The sequence below is a fragment of the Eretmochelys imbricata genome, chromosome 9 (genome assembly GCF_965152235.1).
Source record: "Eretmochelys imbricata isolate rEreImb1 chromosome 9, rEreImb1.hap1, whole genome shotgun sequence".
Lineage (NCBI taxonomy): Eukaryota > Metazoa > Chordata > Testudines > Cheloniidae > Eretmochelys > Eretmochelys imbricata.
The window spans coordinates 33,181,033-33,207,015 of NC_135580.1; the positions used below are offsets into that span (position 1 = coordinate 33,181,033).

At 44.1% G+C, this 25,983-nt stretch overlaps 1 protein-coding gene across 8 annotated transcripts in view; it reads left to right on the forward strand.

Moving 5' to 3' along the window:
• Positions 1-25,983, forward strand: part of TRIP12 (thyroid hormone receptor interactor 12) — a 152,351-nt gene that overhangs the window by 31,016 nt on the left and 95,352 nt on the right. For 6 of the 8 annotated variants that reach the window (XR_013347117.1, XM_077826439.1, XM_077826438.1 and 3 more), the window contains exons 2-4: positions 8,051-8,197; positions 23,831-23,956; positions 24,942-25,741. Coding sequence is in view for 7 of the 8 variants with exons in the window: in XM_077826439.1 (XP_077682565.1) it covers positions 8,100-8,197; positions 23,831-23,956; positions 24,942-25,741 (1,024 nt within the window). In the remaining variant the exon portion in view is untranslated. The remainder of the gene's footprint in view (positions 1-8,050; positions 8,198-23,830; positions 23,957-24,941; positions 25,742-25,983) is intronic. The other 2 variants (XM_077826444.1, XM_077826445.1) reach the window with 1 other exon arrangement.

The following is a 25,983-nucleotide window of genomic DNA, read 5'->3' on the forward strand; positions in this document are numbered from 1 at the left end:
TCTAAAATGGACCATAATAAATATTTGTTAATGTGCAGTCAGTTACATATATGCAGACCTGTTTCACACAATAAAATTGCACAAGTGTCAGGCATAATTTAATCTGCTGACGTTATTTGTGGCTGTTTGAAAGGGACTCGGGCTTAATTTGTCACAGGATGTTTATGGGGCATGCCAGTTCTCTTTGCTGCTCCCCCCCCACCCCCCCCATGCTGACTACTTTACTTGGATTGCATAGATATTGTTGAAATAATGCATGTGGAACCCTACAATACCATTTTCAGGGTTATTCAGTTTAACAAATTTTCTGAAATTAATTTTTTTTGTTTTGTTCTCATTAGTAGGGATTCAGTTGAGGTCTTAAAGCAGGCCTTGACATCTAAAAACATATCTAGTTGATCACATCAGTTGAACAATGTACTGCAAGCTAACCATAAAAATGCAAGTCAAATTTGACTGTTTGGCAGCAAAATTGGAAAGGAGTACTTGCCTTGAATGTCTATTTCAAAACGTGTTGCATCATATGAAACCTAAATGAACACAATTCACTTGCTGAAATTGGATGCACAATACTGTGAGCACTGTGGATTGTGTAGTGATGTCTCTGCATATTTTGCTATTGTCGTTTGGTTGGTGGTGGTTTGTTGAAGCTTGTAATTCCTTCCTTTAACCAAAATGTTGAAGAATTTCAAAAAAACAAAGTAAGCCTTAAGCTGCAGAACTAATTTGGTATAGTGACATGTTATAGGGCTTTGATTATCCTGAGTTAGCATGTGTGGCTTTTTGTTTTTTGTCTGTCTTCCCATGGCATTTCAGGCTTATTCAGTATTAAGATGCTTGTGTAATAAATCCATACAATTTCTGTTTTTAAAATGACCTTTTCATGTTGACACTAGTAAGGTATTGTCTGCTTCAGCTAGCTTCTCAGGATCAGTTTTGCCGAGTATAAACCAGATTGAGTGGCTGGGAGTTTGAATGTCTGCCATTGCGTTGACTGACGGGACATAGGCTCTCCTGTTTCTATGACTGTAGAACTAATTAAGGATTTAAAAAAAAATCCTTATGATCTTGGAGTTAGAAATACTTCTCTAACAGTTCCAGCTACAACAGCTCATCCACTATGTTAAGCACAGTAACTGGGAATGGAAAGGCATATCACTTGATATGAAATCCCCCTCTTTCTATGCTAGGCTGAACATATGTTGGTGTACCCTGGAATATCCCCCAAACGCTTCACCAGCAGAGAAACAATTTGTCATGCTTCCTATTTAGGAAACTTATTGGCTTATTTCCACCTGCTGGAGAAAGGAAACCATTTGTTGCTTAGTATAGCCTAAAGTGAAATTGTTTAAAGGGACTAATCTTTCTCCCTTCTCTAAACTTGTAAAGAAGTTACTTTGAAGGAGGTGGCCTTCTGGTAAGCAATAGTCCTACTACATACTTGACAGCAGAATGAGGTGGCCTGATTGCTAATCATGCTCTTGAGTCAACCCCTGTCAAGAGTGATAATTGGAGAGGTCTGCTGGCTCTGCTTAACATAGATCTGTTGGTCATACATGAGCACTAAGTAGAAACTGCTTGTGTAGTCCAGCTGGGATTACCAGTGAGGCTTTAATCTGCTTGCAATTGTTGGGTTTGTCAGGCCCCTACGGACACCAGGTCTTGTCCAGGAGCAGTACTGGTGAAATGGTGGACTCCACATAGTGGTACTATAACATCTCTGCATCCAGAACTTGGTGTTTGCTTATTCTACCCTACTAACCATTTTGCCTTTTTTTTTTTTTTTTTTTGACTTTTGGCATGAGTATGTGTGATAAATATGGTCTCCATGATCTTCTCTGGCCTTTCATAAACAGAACCTAGCTGGCAGTTGAGCAACAAAGAAGTACTGTTCTCCTTCTCATGCTCCAACTGCAGGTAACCTTTGACAGAGACTAAGGGGGAAGGTCAGTGGTGAGATCGAGTTCTGCCTGACAGACATGCATAAAGCCAGAGTTCAGACACAGTCGCTCTTTTGAGGCTCATCTTTGCCCAGCAGCTGTCATTGGAGACACATTCTTGGCAGATATTCTTTTAGTCCACCTGAAGCACACTAAATTAGTAGTAGCAATGGTCTACTGGCTGCAAATACAGCTAATGCTTGGCATTTAGGCACAGATCAATGTGAGTTAGGCATCTAAATTCATCTGAGGATCTGGATCTTAATGCTTTTACTAAGGGATATCAGAACACTTCAGTATAAGTACTAAAATCCATTTTACAGATGGGGAAACTGACACATTGGACAAGTCATGCAGTGGTTGAGTGATAGTTGTAGCAGAGCTCAGGTCTCCAGACTCTGTCCCATGCTGTAACTGCTGGAACTCACCTGCCTATATCTTGGCACCTTTTTTGCCACCCTTCCTATCATATCTGGCCTCTTGAAATGTCATTGCCTGGGAATCACTGTTCCAACTCCTGCCAGGGGCAGGAGGGCAGTTTGGGTGCCAGACTTGTTAAATGTCTTCAAAAGGTATGTGGTGGGATGTGCTTGAAACATTATACGCTGTCCTCTCAAGTTCAAGACTGTTAAGGACCTTGTATGTGAAAGCAAAATAGCTATGGACCAGTACTTCGGCATTAAGCAGCAATTGGATTTTTCTTCTGTATGAAAAAGGCAAGCCAGTGAAACCTTGCCTAATATTCCTTTGCAAATAATGGGTATTGAACATACACAATCTTAGCAGTTCACTTGATGTATGTAACGTCTATAACTTTACATGTTAAATCAGCACCCTGCTGATGTAATTTGAACAAACTTTGTTAAAATTACATGTCATAGTAGCTATAAACAAGAAAGCTAAGCTGTGCCTTGTAGGCATCTAAATAAGGGAAGAACGCTTACAGTACTGTCTGTGGGGGCTTGTTCTTGAAAAGATAAAGGAATTCAGTGGATGAGAAGGGTCTCAGATTTACTTATGAATCTAACCACTTCTGAATAAGAAAAGTACTGAAATTGCATGATGGAATTCTAGGACAGTGTGTTTCAAAGTGCAAGTCGTGACCCAGTACTGGGTCACCTTGCTCAGCGCCCAGGGACCCTAGCAGTTCTGGTCAGCACTGCCGACCGGGACGTTAAGTCTCATCAGTGGTGCTGCCCAGCTAAGGCAGGCTAGTGCCTACCTGTTCCAACACTGCGCTGCCCCCTGGAAGAGGCCAGCAGCGGGTCTGGCTTCGAGGCAGGGGGCCACAGGGCTCTGTGCGCTGCCCCCATCCTGAGCACTGACTCTGCATTCCCATTGGCTGGTTCCCACCGATGGAAGCTGGGCAGGGGCTGTGTCTGTGGGCGAGAGCTGTGTAGAGCCACTTGCGTGCACCTCTGCCTAGGAGCCGTACCTGCTGCTGGCCCTTTCTGGGGCACAGTGCGGTGTGCAGCACCAGGACAGCTGTGAAGCCTGCCTCTGCACCCTGGCTGCACTGCTGACTAGGAGCCGCCGGAGATAAGTCCACACTCCAATCCCGGGCCTTAAGCCCCGCCCCCCCATCTGGAACCCCTTCCTGCATCCCAAACCCACCCATCCCTCTGCACCCAGAGCCCTGATTCCCCTCCCACACCCTAAACCCCTCATCCCCCAGTTCTGTTGGATCACAGGCAATTTTCTAAAACTGGGTCCCCAGAATAAAAGTTTAAAAACCACTACTCTAGGAGAATCGGAATAGAATCCTGGGCTCCCAGGTGCAATGATGTGGAGGACCCCTTCTTCTATAATAAATCTTGGCACTCCTTAATTAGGTCTCCTCTTCAGCAGACACAACTACTGAATCCTCCAACTGGAGACCTGAGGAGGAAATGTTGATCATGGAGACTAAAAACTGATGTGAAAGTTTCCTGCACTTGCTCATCAACTAAAGGTCTCTGATTATATGGGGAACACAATAGTTTTGGGTCAGAGCAAAATAACATGAACAAAACGAAATCTTGAGTATAACACTTGAGCAGTAACACTGAGGTCTTAGATTGTATCTGTCTAAACTCAGAGTATGAGCCTATCCTGAGATCCTGAAACAGCTATTAAATAAGTATAGGAGATGGTAGCAGTTCAGTGGAAGAAATGTCCCTAGATATGTGTGCTTGTTTTGTTTATATTTGAGCTTAACTACTTAGAAAAATCCCATATGCTATGCTGGATAATTAGGGGGGTGGGTCACAAAGCTGCACAAAATTCTGAGGCAAACTAGAAGCAGTGAGACAGGATTACAGTTAGTAATCTTAAAAACCAATTATTTATCTGAACTCCAAAAATGCACCACACCATGAAAATATCAGCACACATTTGAACTTCAGTGGTAGTAAATATCACTTGCAGGTGGGAGTCTCTTTGGACTGATTTTGGTTTAGGGATCCATGTACGGTGAGCAACATGAGGGACAGAATGAGGATAAACATTGTTTTAGAATTGGGAGTAGGCAGAGGCTTGCAAGAAAAAATAGCTATCCTCCCAGGCTTTCTAGGTAGAGTGGAGCTCCACTTCTCTGGGTCTGAATTGCCTTCTCCTGTTCCATATCTTCTAACCTATTTGGAATGGAATTCTTCCTCTGTGACATCCAGCCTTTTCAATTTGAGAGCCAAAACATTGACTCTGATTTTTGAAATTCTTCCTACATAAAACATTTTCATTGGTGTTTGCGGTGGGGTCGTAGCCGTCTTTGTCCCAGTATATGCGAGAGAGAAGGTGGGTGAGGTAGAATTTTATTTTTCTTTTTTGGATTAGTTTCTGTTGGTGAAAGAGACAAGGCAAGAGGACTGTTTAAGGAATTGTTACCTCCTGCAACAGATGCCAGAGTCCTGTTCCAACCACAGCATTGTTCCACTGCCTAGCAGAAATCTGGGCGCTTGCAAGTCAGCTTGTGGTGAAGGAGTAATTAGTGACCTGAATCAGAATATATGCTGAGAGTATCATGCCCTATTTTTACTTACACCCATGCATACATGTGCATGTGCAGGCGTGTCTGGCCATCTCATTCCAGGACGTGTACAACTTTCAGTGCAATTGCTTCTTGCAGGAACTTTAGGCCAATGCCACTGCCTGATTCCAGAAAGCAACTCTGCTTCAGAATTTGATACTAGCCCAGGGGTAGGAAGCAAACACTTCTGCTGATGCTGTTCCTTCTCCTAAAAGATGGCTCTACTAAAAAAAACTTGGGCATAATTTAAATTACCAACAACATATTTTAAGAATCAATACCAGTGTTAAACCTCAAGAGATCAAAAATCATGATTGGTGTGTGGGTTTGTGTTTTTTTTTTTTTTTTTTTTTTTTTTTTTTTTTGAAGGGAGCCGAAGACGACTAGTGCAGGAAAGGGAGAGTGGCATTTTAATTTTTTGCAACTCCACCTGCACATCTCCTGTGTGACAAATATTGTCCACTCTCCCAAACTTTTTGGGTTATGGTCATTCTTGCCCCTGCATCGGCCTGTCTGCTCCCCAGCAGTTCTGCTCCAACTGTCATCAGCACACTCTCCCAACCTCACCTCTACTCTCTTCGGTTCCTGACTCCACTCCCAGGCCAGGGGGCACACTGTTCCTAGGCTGGGTATTGCATGGGGGAGGGATGGGGGGCAGAAGAACTGTCCTATTCATGTTGCTCCCTTCTTATCCCCCCTCCTCCTCCTATGAGAATGGCTTTGGGTTGCTGTGAGGAGGAAGCGTGCAAGAGGTCTGCCTACAGCAGCTTTGATTGCCCCACCTCCTGGGTGGATTAACCAGACAGGTGGTCATGGAGAAGGCTAAATTCTCTGGGTTGGAGCGTCTCATGTCACTGAAAAACTGGCTCCAGTCTAGCTCCTACCAGAATCATCTCTTGATTGGGACGGGACCACCAGAGTTGGCAACACTGCAATACTTGCTCACTTGCTGAGCAAAAACATAACAGAACCACCTGCTAGTGCCTTCCATAACAGTATATTCCATTTCTCTGGGATTCCTGCAATCTAGATCTCAAGCAGCCTTGCCTCTATGCATTTTAATTTCACTTGATATCTCCTGCTGCCCCCCCCCCGGTAGGGAGAATTTTTACTCTCTATGTAAGTAGATAATGTTAATGAAATGGCTGTGGACAAAATGTACTTTTAGTGCACAGGCTGCCAGAAGAAATTCTGTCACCATTTAGTCATGTAGCTGGAAATCTTATACAATCTCTCCCATGAAGAACAGCTCAGGTCTGTGGGGTGGTTGTTTTTTTCCCTTCTTGCAGAGGAGGGGGAATGCATCAGAGCTATGCTTCTGAAGGGAAACTTGTACATTAGTTGAATACTGTACAGTTGACCTACTGTGACTTGGCAAATGCTTCAAATGAAAGATTAGTTGACTTCAGTCTGTAGAGCTGGTGCTTCTGGGAAAACCAGTGTGGTGGTTCTCTTGCAGATTATCTCTAATATTGTGAGGTGGGGAATAATGTAGGCATCCTGTGCCTAATGCTAATCCCAGTCTGAGTTCTACAAAGACTCCGCAATATGCTGCAGCTGCACTAACAGACAAGAGCGTCTAGTATTAGTCTTCCACTAGTCTAGCATCGTGATCACATTACAATGCAACATTGAAATCTAGATCTTGCAAAATCCATGTGAGCAGTTGTGATATCCTAGGGAAGAGATGGCAAAAGCCTGTGAAGGCGTTGGGAACATTAGTGTTATCTAAGAGGCATGAGAAATCTAACTGGTCAACTTGTCGGATCCACGAGGACTAATGTTGGAATGACATGCCTAACACTACTTTTAATAATCTCTAGTACTGGTTTTGGATATCTGCTATTCAAAATACCTCTCACTAATATATGAGAAAACACAAGCTTTTAAAATGACTTCAGTGGCTGCACTAAGTGCTGAGCTATGCTTCAGCTCTCAAAATGTGAGCTAAAAATTCCCCTTAAATTATCACTACTTTAATATCTGTTTTAACAGTCCAAGTGGTGGTTCAAAGTTGTAACGCTTTGGACCTTATCCAGTTCCCCTGTCCTCTTTTTACTTTCATTTCAGTAATGCTGTATTCTTTGTTGCAGCTGTTTTTTACCTGCAAATCCCCTTTTTGATTTTTTAAAATTATGGATTGAGTCATAAATAAAAATAGGTTTACTGACCACAGTTCAATTGCTATCGGCTTGCCTACATAAACACAAAATAGCATAATTTGCTACAATGAGGTGGTACTCTTTCTCTGCTTAGGAACTGAGCAAGCATACATCTCGAAATACCTTTCTATCCAAGGATATTGGCAAGACAGTATGGGGTCTTGTCATTGGCAAAGCAATATTTAGAAAGTCACAAGGTATCTGTGAGAAAGTTGTAGGCCTCCCAGGATTAAGAAATATAAAGGCATCATGTACCTATTTTACTTGAATAAGTGTTACTTGAGTTGATTATCTTAAGGTAACTTTTTTTTTCTCTAGCAATTGTTGGGAGCACTGAATTTATGACTTTAAAAACAGATTAGATTTCATCTGATTTTTGAACAAGAATTTCTGGCTGATGACTGCATCTCATATGCTGAATGGTTATATGTTTGTGTAATTCACACGTATGCAGAAGTTTAACATTTTCAACTACTGTACTTTTAAAGCATCTCTTTTTCCACTTTAATCTTGTGCATCCCTTCTCTCAGGAATTGGCAGCAATACAACTGTGCCACCTCCCTCCATAAGGAAGTGTACAGTTTCTTGGACACTTGTTTAGTTGTCAACTTAATAGTGTATGTAGGTATGTACCACTAAAAAGAATGGATTTCTCCCTAAATATATTTACAAATGCTGTGGGTTTTAAACAGTCCGTATCCTATGTCTTTCCACAAAAGCATTTAGTTTGTGATGCTCTTTTCTAGAAAAATCTCTAATATAGAATGTCATGTTGGCTAAATAACCTCATTATTGCTCAGTGTATATTGGTTATCTTTTAGAGTATCCCTTGACTTGGAACAGACTTAAGCCTTCCATGAAGATACTTTTCTTACTTAATACAGTATCTTCAGGAATCCTTTTCTGTGTCTGATCTAAGTGTATTGACTTTTTTTTTCTTACAGTGAATGGTAGTGTCTAGAAAGGGTATGTCCCTTCAGGAGAGAGGTGCCAATGTCCAACCGGCCTAATAACAATCCAGGGGGGTCACTGCGACGTTCACAGAGGAACACTGCCGGGGCCCAACCACAAGACGACACAGTAGGAGGAAGGTAAGATCACGATTACCTACAAGTATATTTGAAAAACTCTGAACAAAAGGCATATATTAGTATGTAAATACAGTATGACTTGATGCTATTAAATTCAGTCTTTCAAGTTCTGTAATCCTAATAAGTGGAATTGCTGCGACTTCATTAATGTGTTTTCATCAAATTACAGCTGCAGTGCTGTTGTAGGCTGAAATGATCAGGTGAAGTGTAAAATGCGTAATCTGGTTATGTAATCTTCCAGCTAGCATGAAATCTAGACACAGAATGTGGAAAATTAAATAATTTCTTCTCCTGAGCCACATAGCCCAAGAGTGATTGATTGTGAACTCCCAAAAAACAAAATCCGTCCAGACTACCCCGAAATGGGATTTATTTACATATCTCCATTACAGCAAGTAGACAGTGTAAACACCATTTCAGGTTAACTGACTCCTTTTAAATGGGACAAGTGACTGACATGTTTTCTCTTTTACAAAGTGAAAACAACTACTTGTATCGTGTCAAAGCATTTTGTGTGACGAGGCCTGTTTGATCTCAAATTAGATATTTTGCTGCTTGATTAGTTTCTCAGAACACCTCCTGTATTTAAGAGACAACATACAAAACTGACGAACAAGAGGACTGCTGCCTTGTGCTGTACACACAGGAAGAGTGTGTTTCTTGGCAGTCAAGGAGGCATTTGGCCACGCTTTGGTCCACTAATGCTAGTTTTAGTCTATCCATTGATATAAATAGCAGTACGGTCACAACTGTTCCTCGGTTTTCTCTTGCCACCAGTGGCAGTCAGATGAAACAAGCAGTGTCTGCCCACTACCTTTAGCAGAATTCACTTCTTGTAGTTGGGGATCTTGAAAGGAGTAAACCTCTAATTTATTGTACCTTGGGGGGGGAAAAACCCATTTTCCTCAGCACTTTATGCCACCATTTTGGCCTAGAATGGTGGATTCAAAGCTCTAAGTTTCAAAACTTGCCTGCCCTGCAACAGTCTTATTCCACATTCAGATGGCCATAGTCTGCTGTCTTGGTGAGAGCAGTGTGTGAGACTGTTGCTTGGTTAGATGTTCCTTTTTGACCAGGACAAGAAAATCCAGGTTCACTTTGTTCAAGATGCAACTTGAACCATCAGTAAGGCACTTTGGACCCCAAGGAACAAGAATCTGTCTTCAAGGTAGAACTGGTCTTAAGTTCTAGTCAGCCATTGTCTTTGCCAGCACCACACAACACCCAATGTTGGTGCCTGCATTCGTGGCACTGTTAGGCAAGGATTTGGGGCAGTTGTAAACCACCTTCTAAGCAATCACACTGGCAGCAAAGACCAGCATTGGCTCCTCACCAATGCAGGGGAGATCCAAACACCAAGCTGTAGAGACTTCTCAAACAGAGTCCCCTCTTCCATTCCTAAGACACAATAGGGAGCACTAAGCTGGCTCATTCAACAAGGAGATGTGATGCTTTCTCAGTCTGTGGCTCTGTACTGAAAAGGTACAAGACCTTTTCAGTACCTATACCTGACCATTCTGGTGACCTTGAACCACAGGTATCAACATTGGTACTAGTACTGACATCAGCATGGATAATAGAAACCTTTAATGGTACAGGCTGATTTCAGTGTGCAAAGAGGTTGCTATGTTTCTGGCACTGATGTCCTAGTTATGGTTTCTTGGTACCTTTTTAAATTTAGAGTATCGCCTCTGCAGGGAGCTTACGCGTTGTCTCCTTCACCAGGGCACACTTTCTCCCCACTTTATCAGGGAAACTTCCTCTTTGATCACACTAATCAATGAGAGAGCCTCTCTGCAGAGCAGGGACTTGAATTTCAGAGCTCTGTCTCATCCTCTTCAGGCATGACAATGGCCTGGTCAGTCATATTGGAACCAGCTGTATCCCTATAATATTCCACCATGACCCTGTTGGATGTACTGGGGACCAACATCCAGGAGGTGCCCTGCATCCCATTGGTCAAAAACAATAGGAAGTTCTTCGAGTGCTTTCTCATGTCTGTTCCATTCTAGGTGTGTGCGAGACCACGTGCACAGTTTTTGGACATATTTGCTGTAGCGTATCAATAGGGCCTGCTGTGGTGCCCTCTGGAGCACTGCGCTCATGCGGCGGTATATCAGGTGCCACTGGCCCTACGCCTCTCAGTTCCTTCTTACTGCCCGTGACGGTTGGTTGGAGCTCCTGATCTGTCTTAGCAAGAGCATTAGCGATTCTTCACTGTTCAGATCATTCTCCTTTTGAGATTAGTTGAGTGATTAGTTAGCTGTTAAGTGTTTTAATAGTAGGTTAGTAGTTAGAGTCCCGGCTGGGACTTTGTCCCAGAGCGGGGCATGCCCCACTTCCCAGGCTTCAGGCCATGTTCAGAGTGCAGCCAGCCGATGCCCATCAGTGACCCTCACGACAGCTGTTGCGACTCCCCCAGGAACGTGCATAGAAAAAGTGCCAGATCTGCAAAAACGTTCATTCCTGGACTCGGAGTGGGACGTTTGATTTAGGGCCCTCATGGAGGCTCATCTGCACCCAGCATCGGAGCCCTTGCACTCTGACTCCATGCCCAATACTTCAGCATTGGCATGAAGTGTTCCACCAGCAGCGGACTCTGCCCGGCGCTGTTCCCCCTCACCGGTACCAAAGAAGCAGTCTAAGCCGACTGGTCCGCAGGCACCACACAAGAAGGGAACTTCAGGCAAAGGACCTGTGTTAGACCTTGTGCCCCCTGTGGAGGCTCTTAGGGGTACCGCTATGGTCGGACCTCCTAGCCAAGGAAGGGACCTGCTTCCGACTCCAGGGGTAGGGGTACTGGCCCATCACAGGACCATCTGCGCGTGAAGTGGGCCCAGTGGCCAAAGAACAGTTAGGCCAACCTGGCCGTATGGCGGATCCTGCCAAGACACTGGTACTGACTATCAAGTCAATTATGGGACTGCCCCTGAAGGCAGTGGAGCGTTGCTGTCCCTGGACTGAAGGCGTTGTTCCCCTTGGCCAAGGATCCTGGTATCGCAGCCTCGGTCTCCGGCCAGGAGGCCCAGATCTCTTGTGCCACAGTCCCCACCAACGAGAATGCATTGACATGGGACTCCGGAGTCACGACGCCAATCCCTGTATTCATGGTACTGTCAGTCCTCCCACCAGAGATCGCCAGGTACTGATTGCCATCGCCTTGCAGATCTCCCAGGCATCAGTCCCCTCCAGTATGGGACTGTTCCTGGTCGTGGTACCAGTCACTGGGGTCCCAGTACCATTCTTTGGGCAGCCACCAGTCCTGGCTGCCTCCATACCAGTCACCAATGAGGGTCAGTTGAAAGACTCAGGCTTAGACAGCCCCACCCTGGTCACCAGAAGGACAGTGGTCTGGGTTGGAGGGCCGTTTCAGCCGCCACGCCTTCCCACTCCCCCCCTCCCCCCAAAAGAGTGAATAGTCTCCTCGGCAGGAACCCACCAAGACACCTGCAGCACCAGCATGTGATCAACAGCAATGGCCTGCCCAGCGGTACATCCCTGGAACCCTTGGGATGTACGTGTTATGCTGGCACCATGTTCCCACCGCTCCTCCCAGGCTGCATTGGACAGGCTACCCCCAGTGCAGCTGGCACTGGAGTTGGGGCGTGCTGCAGAGTCCGAAGCAACTTCACAGGAGGCCCTGGAGGCCACAGAGAAGTTCCCAATTGAGCAAGGGGACACTACCCTCTAGCAATGCAGTTGTCCTTGTCCCCAGACGAGGTGGTGATGGGGCACTCACAAACCAATAGCAGAGGGTGGCTGCCAACCTGAATTTGGAGGTTGAGGAGGTAGCTGAGGAGTCGAACCGCTTCAGTGTCATCCTCTCCTTTGCCTCAGCCCTGGTCGCATGGCCCATTCACCCAGGAGTCCTGAAAATTGCCAAGTCTGTATGGCAGACCCCATCTTCCATTCTGCCCACAACCAAGAAGATGGAAAAGAAGTACTATGCAGCACAGACATTCCATAGCCTCTCACCTCCCAGGGGCCAAAAATGCTTGGGCAGACCGCCTCAGCAGGACTTCCTTATCTCACCATAAGTGGTCCCCTCACCCAGTGGTGGTCAGTTCTACCTTCCACAAGTGGGCAACTCCCTGGATGGACCTATTTGCATCCAGGCAGAACAGGAAATGTCACTTTTTTTTTTTCTGCTTGTTTCAGGGTATGGACAGAGGATCCCTGTCAGACGCCTTCCTGCTCCCATGGTCAGGGGCTCTGATGTATTCCTCCCCTCCGGTGCCATTGCTGACCAGGGTCCTCATGAAGATCAAGCAGGACAGATCTTCCATCCTCCTAGTGCCAGCATGGCCATGCCAACACTGGTTCAGCACTCTGCTGGACCTCTTGGTGGTGACCCCATTCCAGCTGCCGCTCAGAACCACAGTAGTCTTCTGGACCCAAACCTAGCCGCACCGCATCTGACAGCTTGGCTGCTGTGTGGCTAAATGTATAGGAGGGGCAGTGCTCAACCGAGGTCCAGAGAGTCCAGTTGAGAAGTAGAAAGCCCTCCACCAAAGTGACCTACCTGGCCAAATGGAAGCCGTTCACCTGCTGGATGGCGGATAAAGCTGTTTGTCCTGAGCGAGCTTCATTGCAACTCATTTTAAACTACCTCCTGCATCTCAAGCACCAGGGCTTGTTGCTCTCCTAGATCAAAGTCCGTCTCACAGCCATCTCAGCCTTCCACCTGCCACTCGAGGGCAGGTCAGTTTTCTCTCAAGGTATCACTGCCAAATTCCTTAAGGGCCTGGAGAGCCTTTACCCACATACCAGGGATCTTGTTCCTCCCTAGGACTTGAATCTGGTGCTGTTGTGGCTCACAGGTCTCCCCTTCAAGCCTCTGGCTTCCTATTCTCTTCTGGAAGGTCACGTTCCTGGTTGTGGTGATGTCAGCCCGCCGGTTCTGAGGTGAGATTTGGGCACTCACCTCGGAACCTCCTTACACGGTCTTCAAGGACAAGGTCCAGTTAAGACCGCAGCCAGCCTTTCTTCCCAATGTAGTCTGTTTCGTTTGAGCAAAGACATTTATTTACCAGTCTGGCTTCTTTCCAAAGCTGCGTAAGTCAGAGGAGGAGTGCAGGCTACAGGCCTTGGACATCAGGAGGGCTCTGGCCTTCTACATTGGCAGAACCAAACCATTCTGTAAGTCGATGCAATTATTTGTCGCTGTGGCCAACAGAACGAAAGGTCACCCTGTATCCGCTCAAATAATTTCTTGGATCACTGCTTGCATTTGCTTTGTTATGATCAAGCGAAGGTGCAGCCCCCAGTGATTTGTCACTGCCCACTCTACCAGGGTGCAGGCCTCTTTGGCAGCTTCTCTGGCCCAAGTGGCTATTCAGGACATCTGTAGGGCAGCCATCTGGTCATTGGTCCATACCTTTATGTCCCACTGTATGCTTAGCCAGCAGGCCCAGGATGATGCTGGCTTCAGTAGAACAGTACTGGAAGCCGCTAAGGTGTGAACACCAAGCCCACCTCCACAGATACTACTTGTGAGTCACCTAGAATGGAATTGATATGAGCAAGCACTCAAAGAAAAAAAACTGTTTGTAACGGTGGTTCTTTGAGATGTGTTGCTCATGTCCGTTCAGCACCATTTGCCAGACCATTATCTCAATGAACAAGAACAGCTGGCAAAGGAGGAATAGGTTGGTCTTGAGCCTTTTGAGCAATGCCTTTCATCCCCTCCCAATGACCTGTCATATTCTCCTGATGTCACTTTCTTCGACTCCTGACTATGGAGGCTTCCAGGAGTTTCTGAAAGAACTTAGACCCTTGAAATAGAGACTTTAATGATGGAAGATAAAGATTACTAACTTTTTGATACTTCGCATTCTTCCACTCCTGCCAGAATACCACTACCAATTATTGAGGATGAACCAACTAATATCTGGTAACAGTGCTTGTAACTTTGTTCTCCACTCAGTACCCCAAAAGAGGTTGGACCAATCTTACACCTGCATAATACCAGATTCATTAGTGGTTTTTCCAGTCCATGAGAAGACTACAGTCTGAAAGGACCCCAGAAACAACGACCCTAAGAAATAATATCTTTTTAGAAGCAGCTTCTTGGTCAGCATCATTCTAGCTACAAATATCAATATATCAGGCCTTGTTTACAAAGTACCCTATCCAAGTTGGTAAAGTTAGCTCCTTTCTAGCCAATGTCCTTCAGGAATCCAGAGCAGAGTTGAAAACCATCAATGGCAAAGATTGACTTCTGCTGCAAAATCTCTACAGGCAGCTATGGATGCATCAGACACTGGCTAGGTCCATGGCCACTGCAGTAATTATGCACACAGCATCATGGCTAAAAATCTGACATCCCTAGCGTGGTGGAAAGAACACTTGAGGACTCTACCCTTTAAGGTTACAGACCTGTTAAGCACATGCACTGACCATGTGTTAAATTTCTTAAGATTACAGGGCTGCACTTAGCTCACTGCCCAGCTCCACCTGAACCCCAAATTACACACTTTGTAGATATCAAGGGAAAACCAGAGAAGATTCCCACCTACCTTTAGCAACTGTTCTGTGGGTTTCCACCTAGAAAAAAGTTGTCATTCTTTCAGAGGTGGCAGTCGTTTTCCTCAGTTGCTGGCCAGTTTTCATCTGCTTCCAGGCAGCAGGTTTGAAGCAGGATCCATGTTCAGATAAGACCAGAGCCATTCTCATACCTAACATTGGGATGCTGGCTTTTCCCCCTTGTGCTTGGAGTGCAATGTTGACTGACAGATGGGTACTGGAAACTGTCAAGGCTAATTCCTCCAATTTCAGTTCTTGTCCCTACCTACCCCTCTTGCCTGTCACTCTTTAGGGACCCTACTCCATGAAAAACTTAAAAGAAATAGCTTCCAGGCCAAGACAAGAAGCAATAAAAGAGGCTCCATATACTGGTATCTCCTTATTCTGCAGAAAAATAGGTGTCTTTGTCCTACTCTGTACCTAAGGAGACTGAGTATTGAACAAATATATGCAGTCTCAGACTGAGGCAAGCTTTGCCATCCTGAATCATCCCTTCAGGTTCAAGACTGGCTTGTAGCTCTTCCTCAAAGGCTTATACTTCCTGTGTGCCAGATGAATTGGAATATGGAAGTATCTGGGATTTATAGTAGGACCCAATTATTAAGAACATAAGAACTGCCATACTGGGTCAGAACAAAGGTCCGTCTAGCCCTGTAACCTGTCTTCCAACAGTGGCTGATACCAGGTGCCCTAGAGGGAATGAACAGAGCAGATAATCGTCAAGTGATCCATCCCCTGTTGCCCATTCCCAGTTTCTGGCAAACAAAGGCTGGGGACACCATCCCTGCCCATCCTGGCTAATAGCCCTATCCTCCATGAACTTATCTAGTCTTGGCCTTCACTACATCCTCTGGCAAGGAGTTCCACAGGTTGACTGTGCATTGTGTGAAGAAATACTTCTTCCTTTTGTTTGTTTGTTTAAACTTGCTGCCTATTAATTTTCATTTGGTGATCCCTGGGCCCTGTGTTCTGAGAAGGAGTAATTTACACTTCCTTACTTACTTAAACCTCTATCATATCCTCCGTTAGTCCTCTTTATTCCAAGTGCTACCAATACCATACAAAGCTCTACCATTTATGCTCTCCACAGCCCTGAGATAGGAAAGAAATGCCTAGCTATAGTGGCTACATATTTGAAGAGGTAGGGCATTCACATATACCCAAATCTATTTTGGATGGTCAAAGGCAAACTTCATCAGGACAGCTCTGATCTGTCCTTCACCTGTTCAGGCAGCTGGGCATCAAGGTAGATTACAAAAGTCTCCCAAGTGATTTGTTCATAGGAGTAGTTATCCACTCCAAATCTGCAAAAGTATGTGAACAGGTTTCACTCTATTCAGACAGTTGTTACCAATATCAAAAGGAATCCATCAACCACAGTAAGAACCTGCTTGAGATTTCTGCACCACATACAAGTTTACACATACATAACATTGTTAGCCAGAATTCACCAACATGGACTTCAGCCAACCATGTAATGGATGTATCTCCCCCTGAGGTATCAGATGAGTATGAGTTGTGGTCCTAGGTCTCATGGACCACCAGTCCAGTGACTACATAATCCCAAGAACATTCAGAAGGGAGTACTCTTCACTTCCTGTAGACACTGATCATAGTTTTCAGGGCTGAGTGGTGAAGCTAAAGGTGTTGGAGGCAGCTGGTGGTGGTAAGAACCCAGATGTTGGGGAAAGTGGGTTGGAGGTGACATGGGGGCACAAGCGAAAGTTTTGGGACAAGGTCTGCGTGGGAGGCGGGCGGGCACGGGCGCGGTAGTGCTCCACCTGTATGGCTATGAGCGCCTGGATAGAGTCTGCTTGGCGTGCCATTGTGCTCATCAGCCCATCTGTGCTTTGCTGCCAGAGCACTGGGCTTTTGTGCTGGTGCTCCTCATTCTGCTGGCGGATCCTCCTTTCGCTGTCCCGCCACTCCTGCACTTTTTGATTTTCATTACTTGAATGCTGCATTATTTCATGCAGCATGTCTTCCTTGCTTCTACGTGGCCTCTTTCTGATTCTTTGGAGTCTTTCGGCCGGTGATAACACGGATGGCTGATATCTGAAGGTTGCATCTGTAAAGGTAAAATGCAACACTTAGCAGAGACAGCATTGTTCACACCAGACAGAGCAATGATTCCCTCATACTTAAGGGGAAGCACAGTCTCCACAATAGCATAATTTGCCTGTCCCAGAGCAAGTGCACATAACCCATGGGAGCCCCAAAATGGTGAGTAAGTACAATGTCCAGCATGACTGATTGTTTCATGGCTGTACTGTCCTCTGGGTTTCTGTGCCTTGGGGAGAGCCAACAGTGGCGGGGGCCCCTATACTGAACACTGTCCTCACATTTTCCACAGGAGTTCATCCTGGAAGATATCTTGCTGCTGAGGGTGACCTGGGAAGCAAGGGAGGGTCTTCTAGCGCAGTGGGGCTTCCTTCCTGGCCCATATGCAGTTTGCCTGTGTGCAGCAATGGTCCCCCCGCTCCTCACGGCATAGTGGTGTGGACAAGTTAGCCTTACTGGTACAAGGACCACAATGGCTCTCTTGAGAAACCTGCACAAATGCATTGCCCAAGTTCTGAATGAGACCTTTGACGAGATCACTGAGGCCGATTACCAGGATGTGAGAGAGCACATCAGTGCCCTATTCCACATCTAGGCATGAATGCAGCCCTAACCCTCCTCGCCCCAAGAGCCCACACCGAATAATTTCCTTCCCAAAATAAAAGCCGCTTACTGGGAACTCCTCTGGTGTTTTGTCCTTCCCCAAGCACCAGCCGCTGCGACTGGCTACCTTCCTCCTGGCTTGAGAACAGCTCCTGACTGCATGCATCTAGGGATTCTAGGGTGTCTTCCTCCACCTCAGCACTCTTGCTCCTGCTTTGCTGCTGCTGCTGTTCCTCCTCCTCATGCCTTGTAGAACTGGGCTCTGGAGTGTCCATCGTGGTACTCTGAGTGGAGGTGGGGTTGCCCCCAAGTATCACGTCCAGCTCTTTGTAGAAATGTCAGGTCGCAGGGGCAGCATCGGAGCGTCTGTTTGCCTCACAGGCTTTGCGGTAGGCTTTCCGCAGCGCCTTCACTTTAACCCTGCACTGCAGTGCGTCCTGGTCGTGGCCCCTTTCCATCATGTCCCTTGATATCTGCTCGAAGGTATCGTAATTCCTATGCCTGGAGCACAGCTGGGACTGGACAGCATTCCTCCTTCCCTCCCCCCCCAACACGGAGGTCCAGCACTTAGCCATTGGCCCATACTGGGGATCGCCTGGCATGTGGAGGCATGGTCACGTGGAAAGATTTGCTGAGAGCACTCCACACCTGGCTGAGCAAACAGGAAGGGGATTTTCAAAATTCCCAGAGAATTTAAAGGGCGGGTCTGATAGTTGGTCACCTGAGGGCAGGACAGTAGAGCTTAAAGTGATGACCAGAGTGGCTAGAACAGGCGTTGTGGGACACTTCTGGAGGCCGATCAGAGCGCACTAACAGACCAGGGCGTCCACACTGGTTCCACAGTGCTCCAGCAGGGGCGCATAAAATGTTATTCCACTCCCTGAGGTGGAGTACCAGGAGTGCTCTACATGCCTTGCCAGTGTGGAAGGGTAGTGAGCTCCTTTAATGTACTCTAACTCGCAAGTGTAGCCAAGCCTTTACTTACAGTGATGCAGTTGCATCAGTACAGCTGTGCCACTGTAAGTTTGCTAGTGTAGACATGGCCTTAGGCTTGAATGACTTCTTAAAAGTAGCTAATAGAACACAAGTGGAATATAATCTAGACTGTGAAAAAGGCTTGTGAGAGTCTGATGCTTGAGGCAAAGCAAGGTGTCAAATCCTGTTGTACACTAAATTGGTTGAAACCTAAAGGAATGTGCAAGAATAAATAGCTAACTCTCAAAAGATTAGTATGGAAATAACAACGTTCAATCTTCTCTTCTTCCAAGAGAAGATATTTAAGTAGCAAAACTGGACACTAAAATTGTTCAAGGCTAGTGATCATTGAGGAAGACTGAAAAAGTAAACTCGCAACGCAATGGTAGATAGCTTTTTGTGCTAAACTTACTGTAATGCATACACTAGAGTATTACTTGGAAGCACTGTATAAGCACTAATCCTTGACACACTCCTATGAGGTAGAAGGGAGATTGCCTTTCCAGCTATAGGGAGCTCAGTGTCAGAGCTAGGATTCATCTACAGAGTTTGCTGGCTTCCTGAACTCTGCCCAAACCAATAAAAACTACTTCTGTCTCAAAAATCCAATTGTCATTTATGTGCAGTTCAGCAAAGATGTCTGCTCCGTTGTTCTAGTGGTCCCTTTTCTTCTCTCCCTTCCTACAATGATTTGATAACCATAGTGGGTTAATTCCTCTTAACATTTGACTTTGTCAAATCTGAACAGTTTCCTTTAGCATCTGAACTTACTAGCAAGGTTGCTATTTCATCCTGGGTGGAGAGTCCTTATGCTTAGATTACAGCTTTGCAGAGCAACTACCACTTTACACATACTTGGTAACGGTGGACTGGATGCTATCGTTTAGGTCGGGGTAGTTAATAGGTGGCCTATGGGTCAAATCTAGACTGCCAGATGCTTTTGAACAGACCCAAAAATCTCTTATTTACTTACTGTTTGTTTTGTTTTTTTTAATTTTTTCGGCAGTCTAGACCGTGACTATACCTTGACCAAGAAATTTGGACCTTAACCTAAACCAGGGGTAGTCTGTTGTTAAGCCAATATACCCAGCTTCAAGACAAGTGGTGAGAAAGATTAGATGACAAAAAATAAACTGAATACTCTGAATGTGCAAGAGAAAATTGATGCACAACCCTGCCTGCAAGCAGTTTGTCAAAATCACATTAGGAGTGTTCAGAAAGGTACTGTAGGTGGTCACACTCTCTAGAGTAATTGACCTAGGAGGTTCTTTTTGCTTGTACTGAGTCATACTGGAAGTTCCAATTGCTTAGGGTTGGCCTGCTTACCTTTGTCTCTGCACCTTTTTGTTTTTATTCTCTTGTAATGGAACAAGCTACACAGAACTCAGGTTGAGGCAAGTGCATCAGAAGGAGTGCTTTATGTATTTTTAGCACTTACGTATTTATACTTGTGCTTATGTCATATAGTAAGGCTTCAGTTGACACCCTACAAATATCAGACTTGTGATGGGGAGCTGCTTCTCCTTCACTGAAAAACACTTGCCTGAAGAGTCCATAGAAAGTTGATTTTTCTCCTTTCTACTTTGAGAATCCATTAACTGTCTAGGTGACCATCCTTTGGGCTCAAATTTCAGCAATATGCTTCCTGCCAGCAAAGATTTATACATCTACTTGTTGGCTAGACTACCTTAATGCTTTCTTTATAATGCTGACTATTGTCAAAGAGGAATAGGTAAATGGCTCCCTAGCTATTCCAGACTGAGTTAAGCATCCTGGTCCTAATTTTCAAAGCCCCTCCAAGATCTCCCATTGTGAACCATTCCATAAATGCTGTAAAACAGGGGTGCTGTTGTTCAGTGCTTAGGAGAAAGCTAGCTATCTCCTGGGATGAAACTTTGTGAATATTGCCCAGTTGTGTGTGTATTACTATGGCTTAAGGTGAGGTTATGCCTTTTCTCCTTTATAACACCATGCAAGATGCACAGGTCATCCTTCAGTGGAAACAGTGTCCAGGTGTCATTCTTCTATATACACATTCCTAAAGAAACGTCAGCAAATTCATCCCCACCGAGGATGGAACAGAGTATGAACCTTCAGATTCGGTCTAAAGCTGCCTAAAATTCTGCCTATAGCTCTTATTTATTTAGCGGTGAAAAGTTTCAATGCATGGAGTGATAGTGTTGACATTGATAGTACTTACAGAGGATGGGAGCATCAAGGGTTTGACGGGTAGGATATCCGTTTTCTTCCTTCTTAGAAATGATGTCTCTCACTGAGTGCTTTTAACACCCAGGGACAAGTCTGAGAAAGCTTTGAATTATGGAATAAGCCTTAGGAATTTTTTGTGCCGTCTTTTTTTAATTAAATCCCATTTGCAGACTGTTTTCAGTTGCCAGTTTGGACCATTGATCATGTGTACAGGTCTGAATTCAACTGAGTTTTCTTCTTTGTGGAGGCTTAAGGTGCACCAGGAAGAACCAATTCCCTTTAAGATCAGACTGCCATAACATCAGATTAACTATTTAATACTAACTGAACCCAAGTGGAAGAAATTGAAACTGAAATTAAATGGGCCTGTTCTTCCCTTTTCTGGGGAGAAAAGTGGTGCACTTTTAAAATCTTCCATTTTTCAAATGAAAACCCTTTAAAATCTCATTGCAAATGCCGTTTGTAACTTTGCTAGCTCAAACCTGAGCTGGCAGAATGCTTTGTATAGAGTGAACTGGGGTACCCTGATCTTCGAAGAATTTAAAGCAGCCTAAAAATTCTTAAGTCCTCCTAGACTGAACTCCCCATACTACCTAAAACTTTTCTTCCAGCTGTCTTCTTAAAGTTCTCAGTCTTTGGGTATTTCATATTCAAACTATCCAACACTTAATCTTTCCACAATCATTGAATGAGCATAATTGGGAGAAACACAAATGTATGATCTTAGACAATTTTCAAATATTTTTCGTAAACTGTATATGATTTCTTGGAGCAGTTTCAAATTTGCCTTGCCTGCTTCCAGTGATGTCGGAGAACAAGAGATGGGATTAGAAGAAGGCATTTTCAAATGGATTTATATGGTATATGTAACTCACTTGTGACATCTCAACCACATATGTTACAAGTTGTGACAGCTTCTTAAGTGCTTTGACTGCCCATGAATTAAAAATACTGCACATCCGTGGATGGTGCTTTCAAACTGAATGTATCTTTAAAGTACATTATGGAAAGGTCACCTCCAATAGTGGGCCTCTTTGTCCCAGCAACTCTGATGGCTCATTCTGTTCATGGACTCATTTTAGTCACTTTCTGCATCCCTGCTTTGAGCCACTACTGTATTACCTTTAGATCAGTTAACTTTACTGGATCCTTTCTTTTGAAAGGGTAACGTACAGTCTCTTGGGGTGGCCTGTTGGAACTTCTTTCGCCATGGTAAATCAGTTGCATTAAAAATACCACTTGATTCCCCCCTTTCCTCTCCTCATTAAGTTTTAAAACTTATTTTCCTCTAGTCACAAGCTACAAAAACCCATATAGAAAACAGTTACACAGGTTTAAAAGTGAATAGCTTTTTTTTTTATGTGCTGATAGAGTGCCCTTTTTCAGTCCATGCATCATAATCTCTTGACTTTGCAGCTGTTTCATAGCTGTTCTTTCTTAGGTTCATTATTCTTATGGCTTGCCTGTTTCCTTGGTAAGATCACTTTTGTAGATTCTCTATAGGGTTTTGGAAACAAGCTGTCAAAAGACTTTATTAACCTGTTAAAGCTGGGACACCTGCTGCTCTCTGTCAATGCACAACTCCTTTGCTTTCCTCCCCGTCGCCCTGGTGTCTCTAAACAAACTTTAAGAACTAGATTTCTCAAGGCCGGAGGCGCTCACAATTTCTAACCTTCCCCTACTTCAGTATAATTTGCAAACGATCAGGAAATAGACATGCTTAGTTAATAGCATGTGTAAAATTCTGATTCTTGGGTAACTGGTTATGTTTAGGGCCCTACCAAATTCACAGTCCATTTTGGTCAATTTCATGGGCACAGGACTCAAAAAAGGTAAGTTTCATAATTTCGCTTATTTAAATTGGCTATTTCATGGTGGTGCAGGGTCCTGACCCAAAAGAGGGTTGTAAGGTTATTGTAGTGGTGTCGTGGTATTGTCACCCTTAGTTCTGCGCTGCTGCTGGCGATGTCGCTGCCTTCAGAGCTGAGTGGCTGGAGAGTGGTGGCTGCCGGCTGGGAGCCTAGCTCTGAAGGCGGCGCTGCTGCCAGCAGCAGCAGTGCAGAAGTAAGAATGGCATTGTATGGCACCTTTCTGCACTGCTGCTGGCAGGGTGCTGCCTTCAGAGATGGGTGCCCAGCCAGCAGCCACTCTTCTTGAGCCACCCAGCTCTGAAATCAGCGCCACTGCCAGCAGTAGGCACAGAAGTAAGGGGGGCAATACCATGACCCCTTACAATAATCTTGCGACCCCCTTCCCATGATCCGCTTTTGTGTTGGGACCCCCAATTTGAGAAATGCTGATCTCCCCCATGAAATCTGCATGTTTACAGGGTAAAGTACACACAAGACCAGATTTCAAGGTCCGTGATGTGTTTTTCACAGTCGTGAATTTGGTAGGGCCCTAGTTATGTCGCTTGAATATCTTCTGTGTTACTGGAAGAAGCAAGTTACGTTCTGGAGTAGCTGAAGCATTATTGGTGATTTTTCTTAAAGCCTGGTCCTCTTCCTATATCATATTGTGCATAATAGGGTCTACTCTTACAAAGTCAAAGTAGCAACAGTGGAAGCACATGAACATTAACAGGTAAAATGCAGCAGATGAAATATACCTAATAGTATATCCCCGTGGTACAGTCTGTGGATAACTTATAAAAGCTAAAGAATTCTTCCATCAACCTAGCTACCAGCCCTTGGGTAAGTGGATTACCTATGCCCATGGGAGAACCCTTACTGGTGGATTTGTGAAATTGAACAGCAAAGGGCAAACTTGTAAACACCTTTTATTGGATTAGCTCTGATGCATGGAAGCATTCAAGGTTGATGTGTTAATATTTTTCCCTGTTCTAAAACAATTGCCCTAATTTTGAAAGTTTATTTGGTCGTGTCTTGTTTTTCATGCTTGAGTGGATAAATGGGAATTGGATGGGCTTGCATAGCAGAATAACTGCAGATAATGTCATGCTTAACAATTCTTTAGGTTTGAAACTTTTTTACAATGTCTGTCTTATTCGAGATGCCCCAAAATCATTTGGTTAGAAATCACTACTAAGTGCATTTCATTTTACAAAACATTACATGACACTTTAGAAGAATAAATTTTAGTATGATCTTGTTTAATGAAAGGTTGATGTGAAGAAGTATGTGAAGTTGTACTTACACTAATATATTTTTGTATAAAGTACAAAAAAACACCTTCCACCTACAGGCTTTTATCTACTTCTCAGACTCCTGATAGCTTTCTGTTTTGACTTTCTGCTGACAGGTCACATTTAGGGCAGGCAAAACATAAGGCACATAGCCCTCCTGAGAGTAAAAAATCTATTTCAAAGACACCCAAAGTGCAGTCTAATACTACTTCTGAGCAGTCCACGGGACACTTTTCTAAAAGGTAACTGCTTCATATTCTTGTTAACAAGTGTAATGTGCACTTCAAGAATGTACATAATATTTTAACCATATTAGATGACTCAAATGTCTGACATCTAGTTTTTACTAATCTAGGCTTAATGTCAGCTGATGTAGGTCAGTGTCTGAAATGTTCATGCATTGCATTATAACTAAAAGTCACAAATTGAAACGCCATTTCATCAGTGATGGGGAGAAAACAAATTCTGCATAACTAGCTCTGGATTATATATTGAAAATTGAAACTTTCCTACATGTTGGGTAAGATGCAAATTTCCCAAACAGTTCTGAACTCTGTAATATATTAAACCAAATATAAAATGATCTGGTATCAGGCTCCTTTAGTGATGAGAACCTTGGTGATGTCTTATTTGCTTACCATTTTCATCTTCCTGCCCCTTAAATTAGAATAGATCGGATTTCAGTCCTGTTGAAGAGAACTAAACCATTTTGAAATATTTCATGTGACTGTAATAAGAGGTAAATTGCAATCACTTTATAAAAAAATTCCCACTCCTCTGAAATCCAGTTGACTGGTTATGCATTACTGAATACTCCTTGGTTTCTTGTGGAACCTAGTTCTGAAATATTTATATAGTGGCTTGAGGTATTTTGGTTTTCGTCTGTGAAACAAGAGGTACTATACTCCAAATGGTATTTAAAATCCTCTCATAACTCCCCTAAAAATCCATAGATGGCAGTGTTCCATGCTCTTATTTTGCAGCTTTTTTATTTTATTTTAGTTTGGTCTTGCTAGTAAAGTGACATCATTGAAATCTGGAATGCAACCTTTTTCATCTAAGCATGTTTTCCTTTTTAATGTAAACCTTGTAATGGACCATGATTAGGATATATCTACATTTTCTTGAATGCCAACAATTAGTATAAATTGGTCTCAATTATTGTAATAATGTAAAGTTTCTTGTAACTTAGTATTGTATTAACTCTGTTTCTGCTTACTTCTGCAGAGGCTGTAGTTCATCTGCAGTTATAATACCACAAGAAGACCCAGACAAAGTCAGTACTTCAGAAAGGCAAAAAACGGGGCAGGTGCCTAAGAAAGACCATTCTCGAGGAGTGAAACGCAGTGCTAGCCCAGATTATAACAGGACCAATTCCCCTAGCTCTGCTAAAAAACCCAAAGCACTTCAATATACTGAAACTTTCTCGGAAACAAACAAGCCACATACTAAATCTAAGAAAAGACCCTTAGACCAAGAACAGCAGTCGAAATCTGCACAATTGCCATCAACGAGCAAGGCTCATACCAGAAAGGGTGGAGCTACCGGTAGCTCCCGAAGTCAGAAAAGGAAAAGGACAGAGAGCTCATCTTGTATAAAGAGTGGTACAGCAGTTGAATCAACTGGCATTGAAGAGAGGTCTGCAAAACCCAGCAAACTGGCTTCAAAATCGGCGACCTCAGCCAAAGCTGGGTGTAGCAACATCACTGATTCTTCTTCTTCAGCTTCTACATCCTCCTCCTCTTCTGCTGTTGCCTCTGTTTCTTCCACAGTTCCTCAGGGTGCCAGAGTAAAACAAGGAAAAGACCAGAGCAAGGCGAGGCGTTCCCGTTCTGCATCTAGTCCCAGTCCCAGAAGGAGTAGCCGAGATAAAGAACCAAGTAAAACAGGTGGCTCTTCAAAGTTTGACTGGGCCGCTCGCTTCAGCCCAAAAGTTAGCCTGCCTAAAACAAAACTGTCTCTACCAGGCTCTTCAAAGTCAGAGACATCAAAACCTGGACCTTCAGGATTACAGGCTAAACTAGCAAGTAAGCTGATAAATATTTTATTTTATTTTGGAAGGGTGAAGTGTCTTATTTTTGAAACTCAGCCTGGAAAAAACTTTACATAGACATTTTTGTTTTGGTTCTGAAGCAATCTGCAAAATAGTTCCGCTAGACCTAAACTCTCTGGTAAAATGCATCGGCTTATGATTAAGTTCTTGTCTGTTCTTGATGATCAAAATTCAGTCTTGTTGGCTCGTTGTATATGGTATAGACGTCTAATAAAT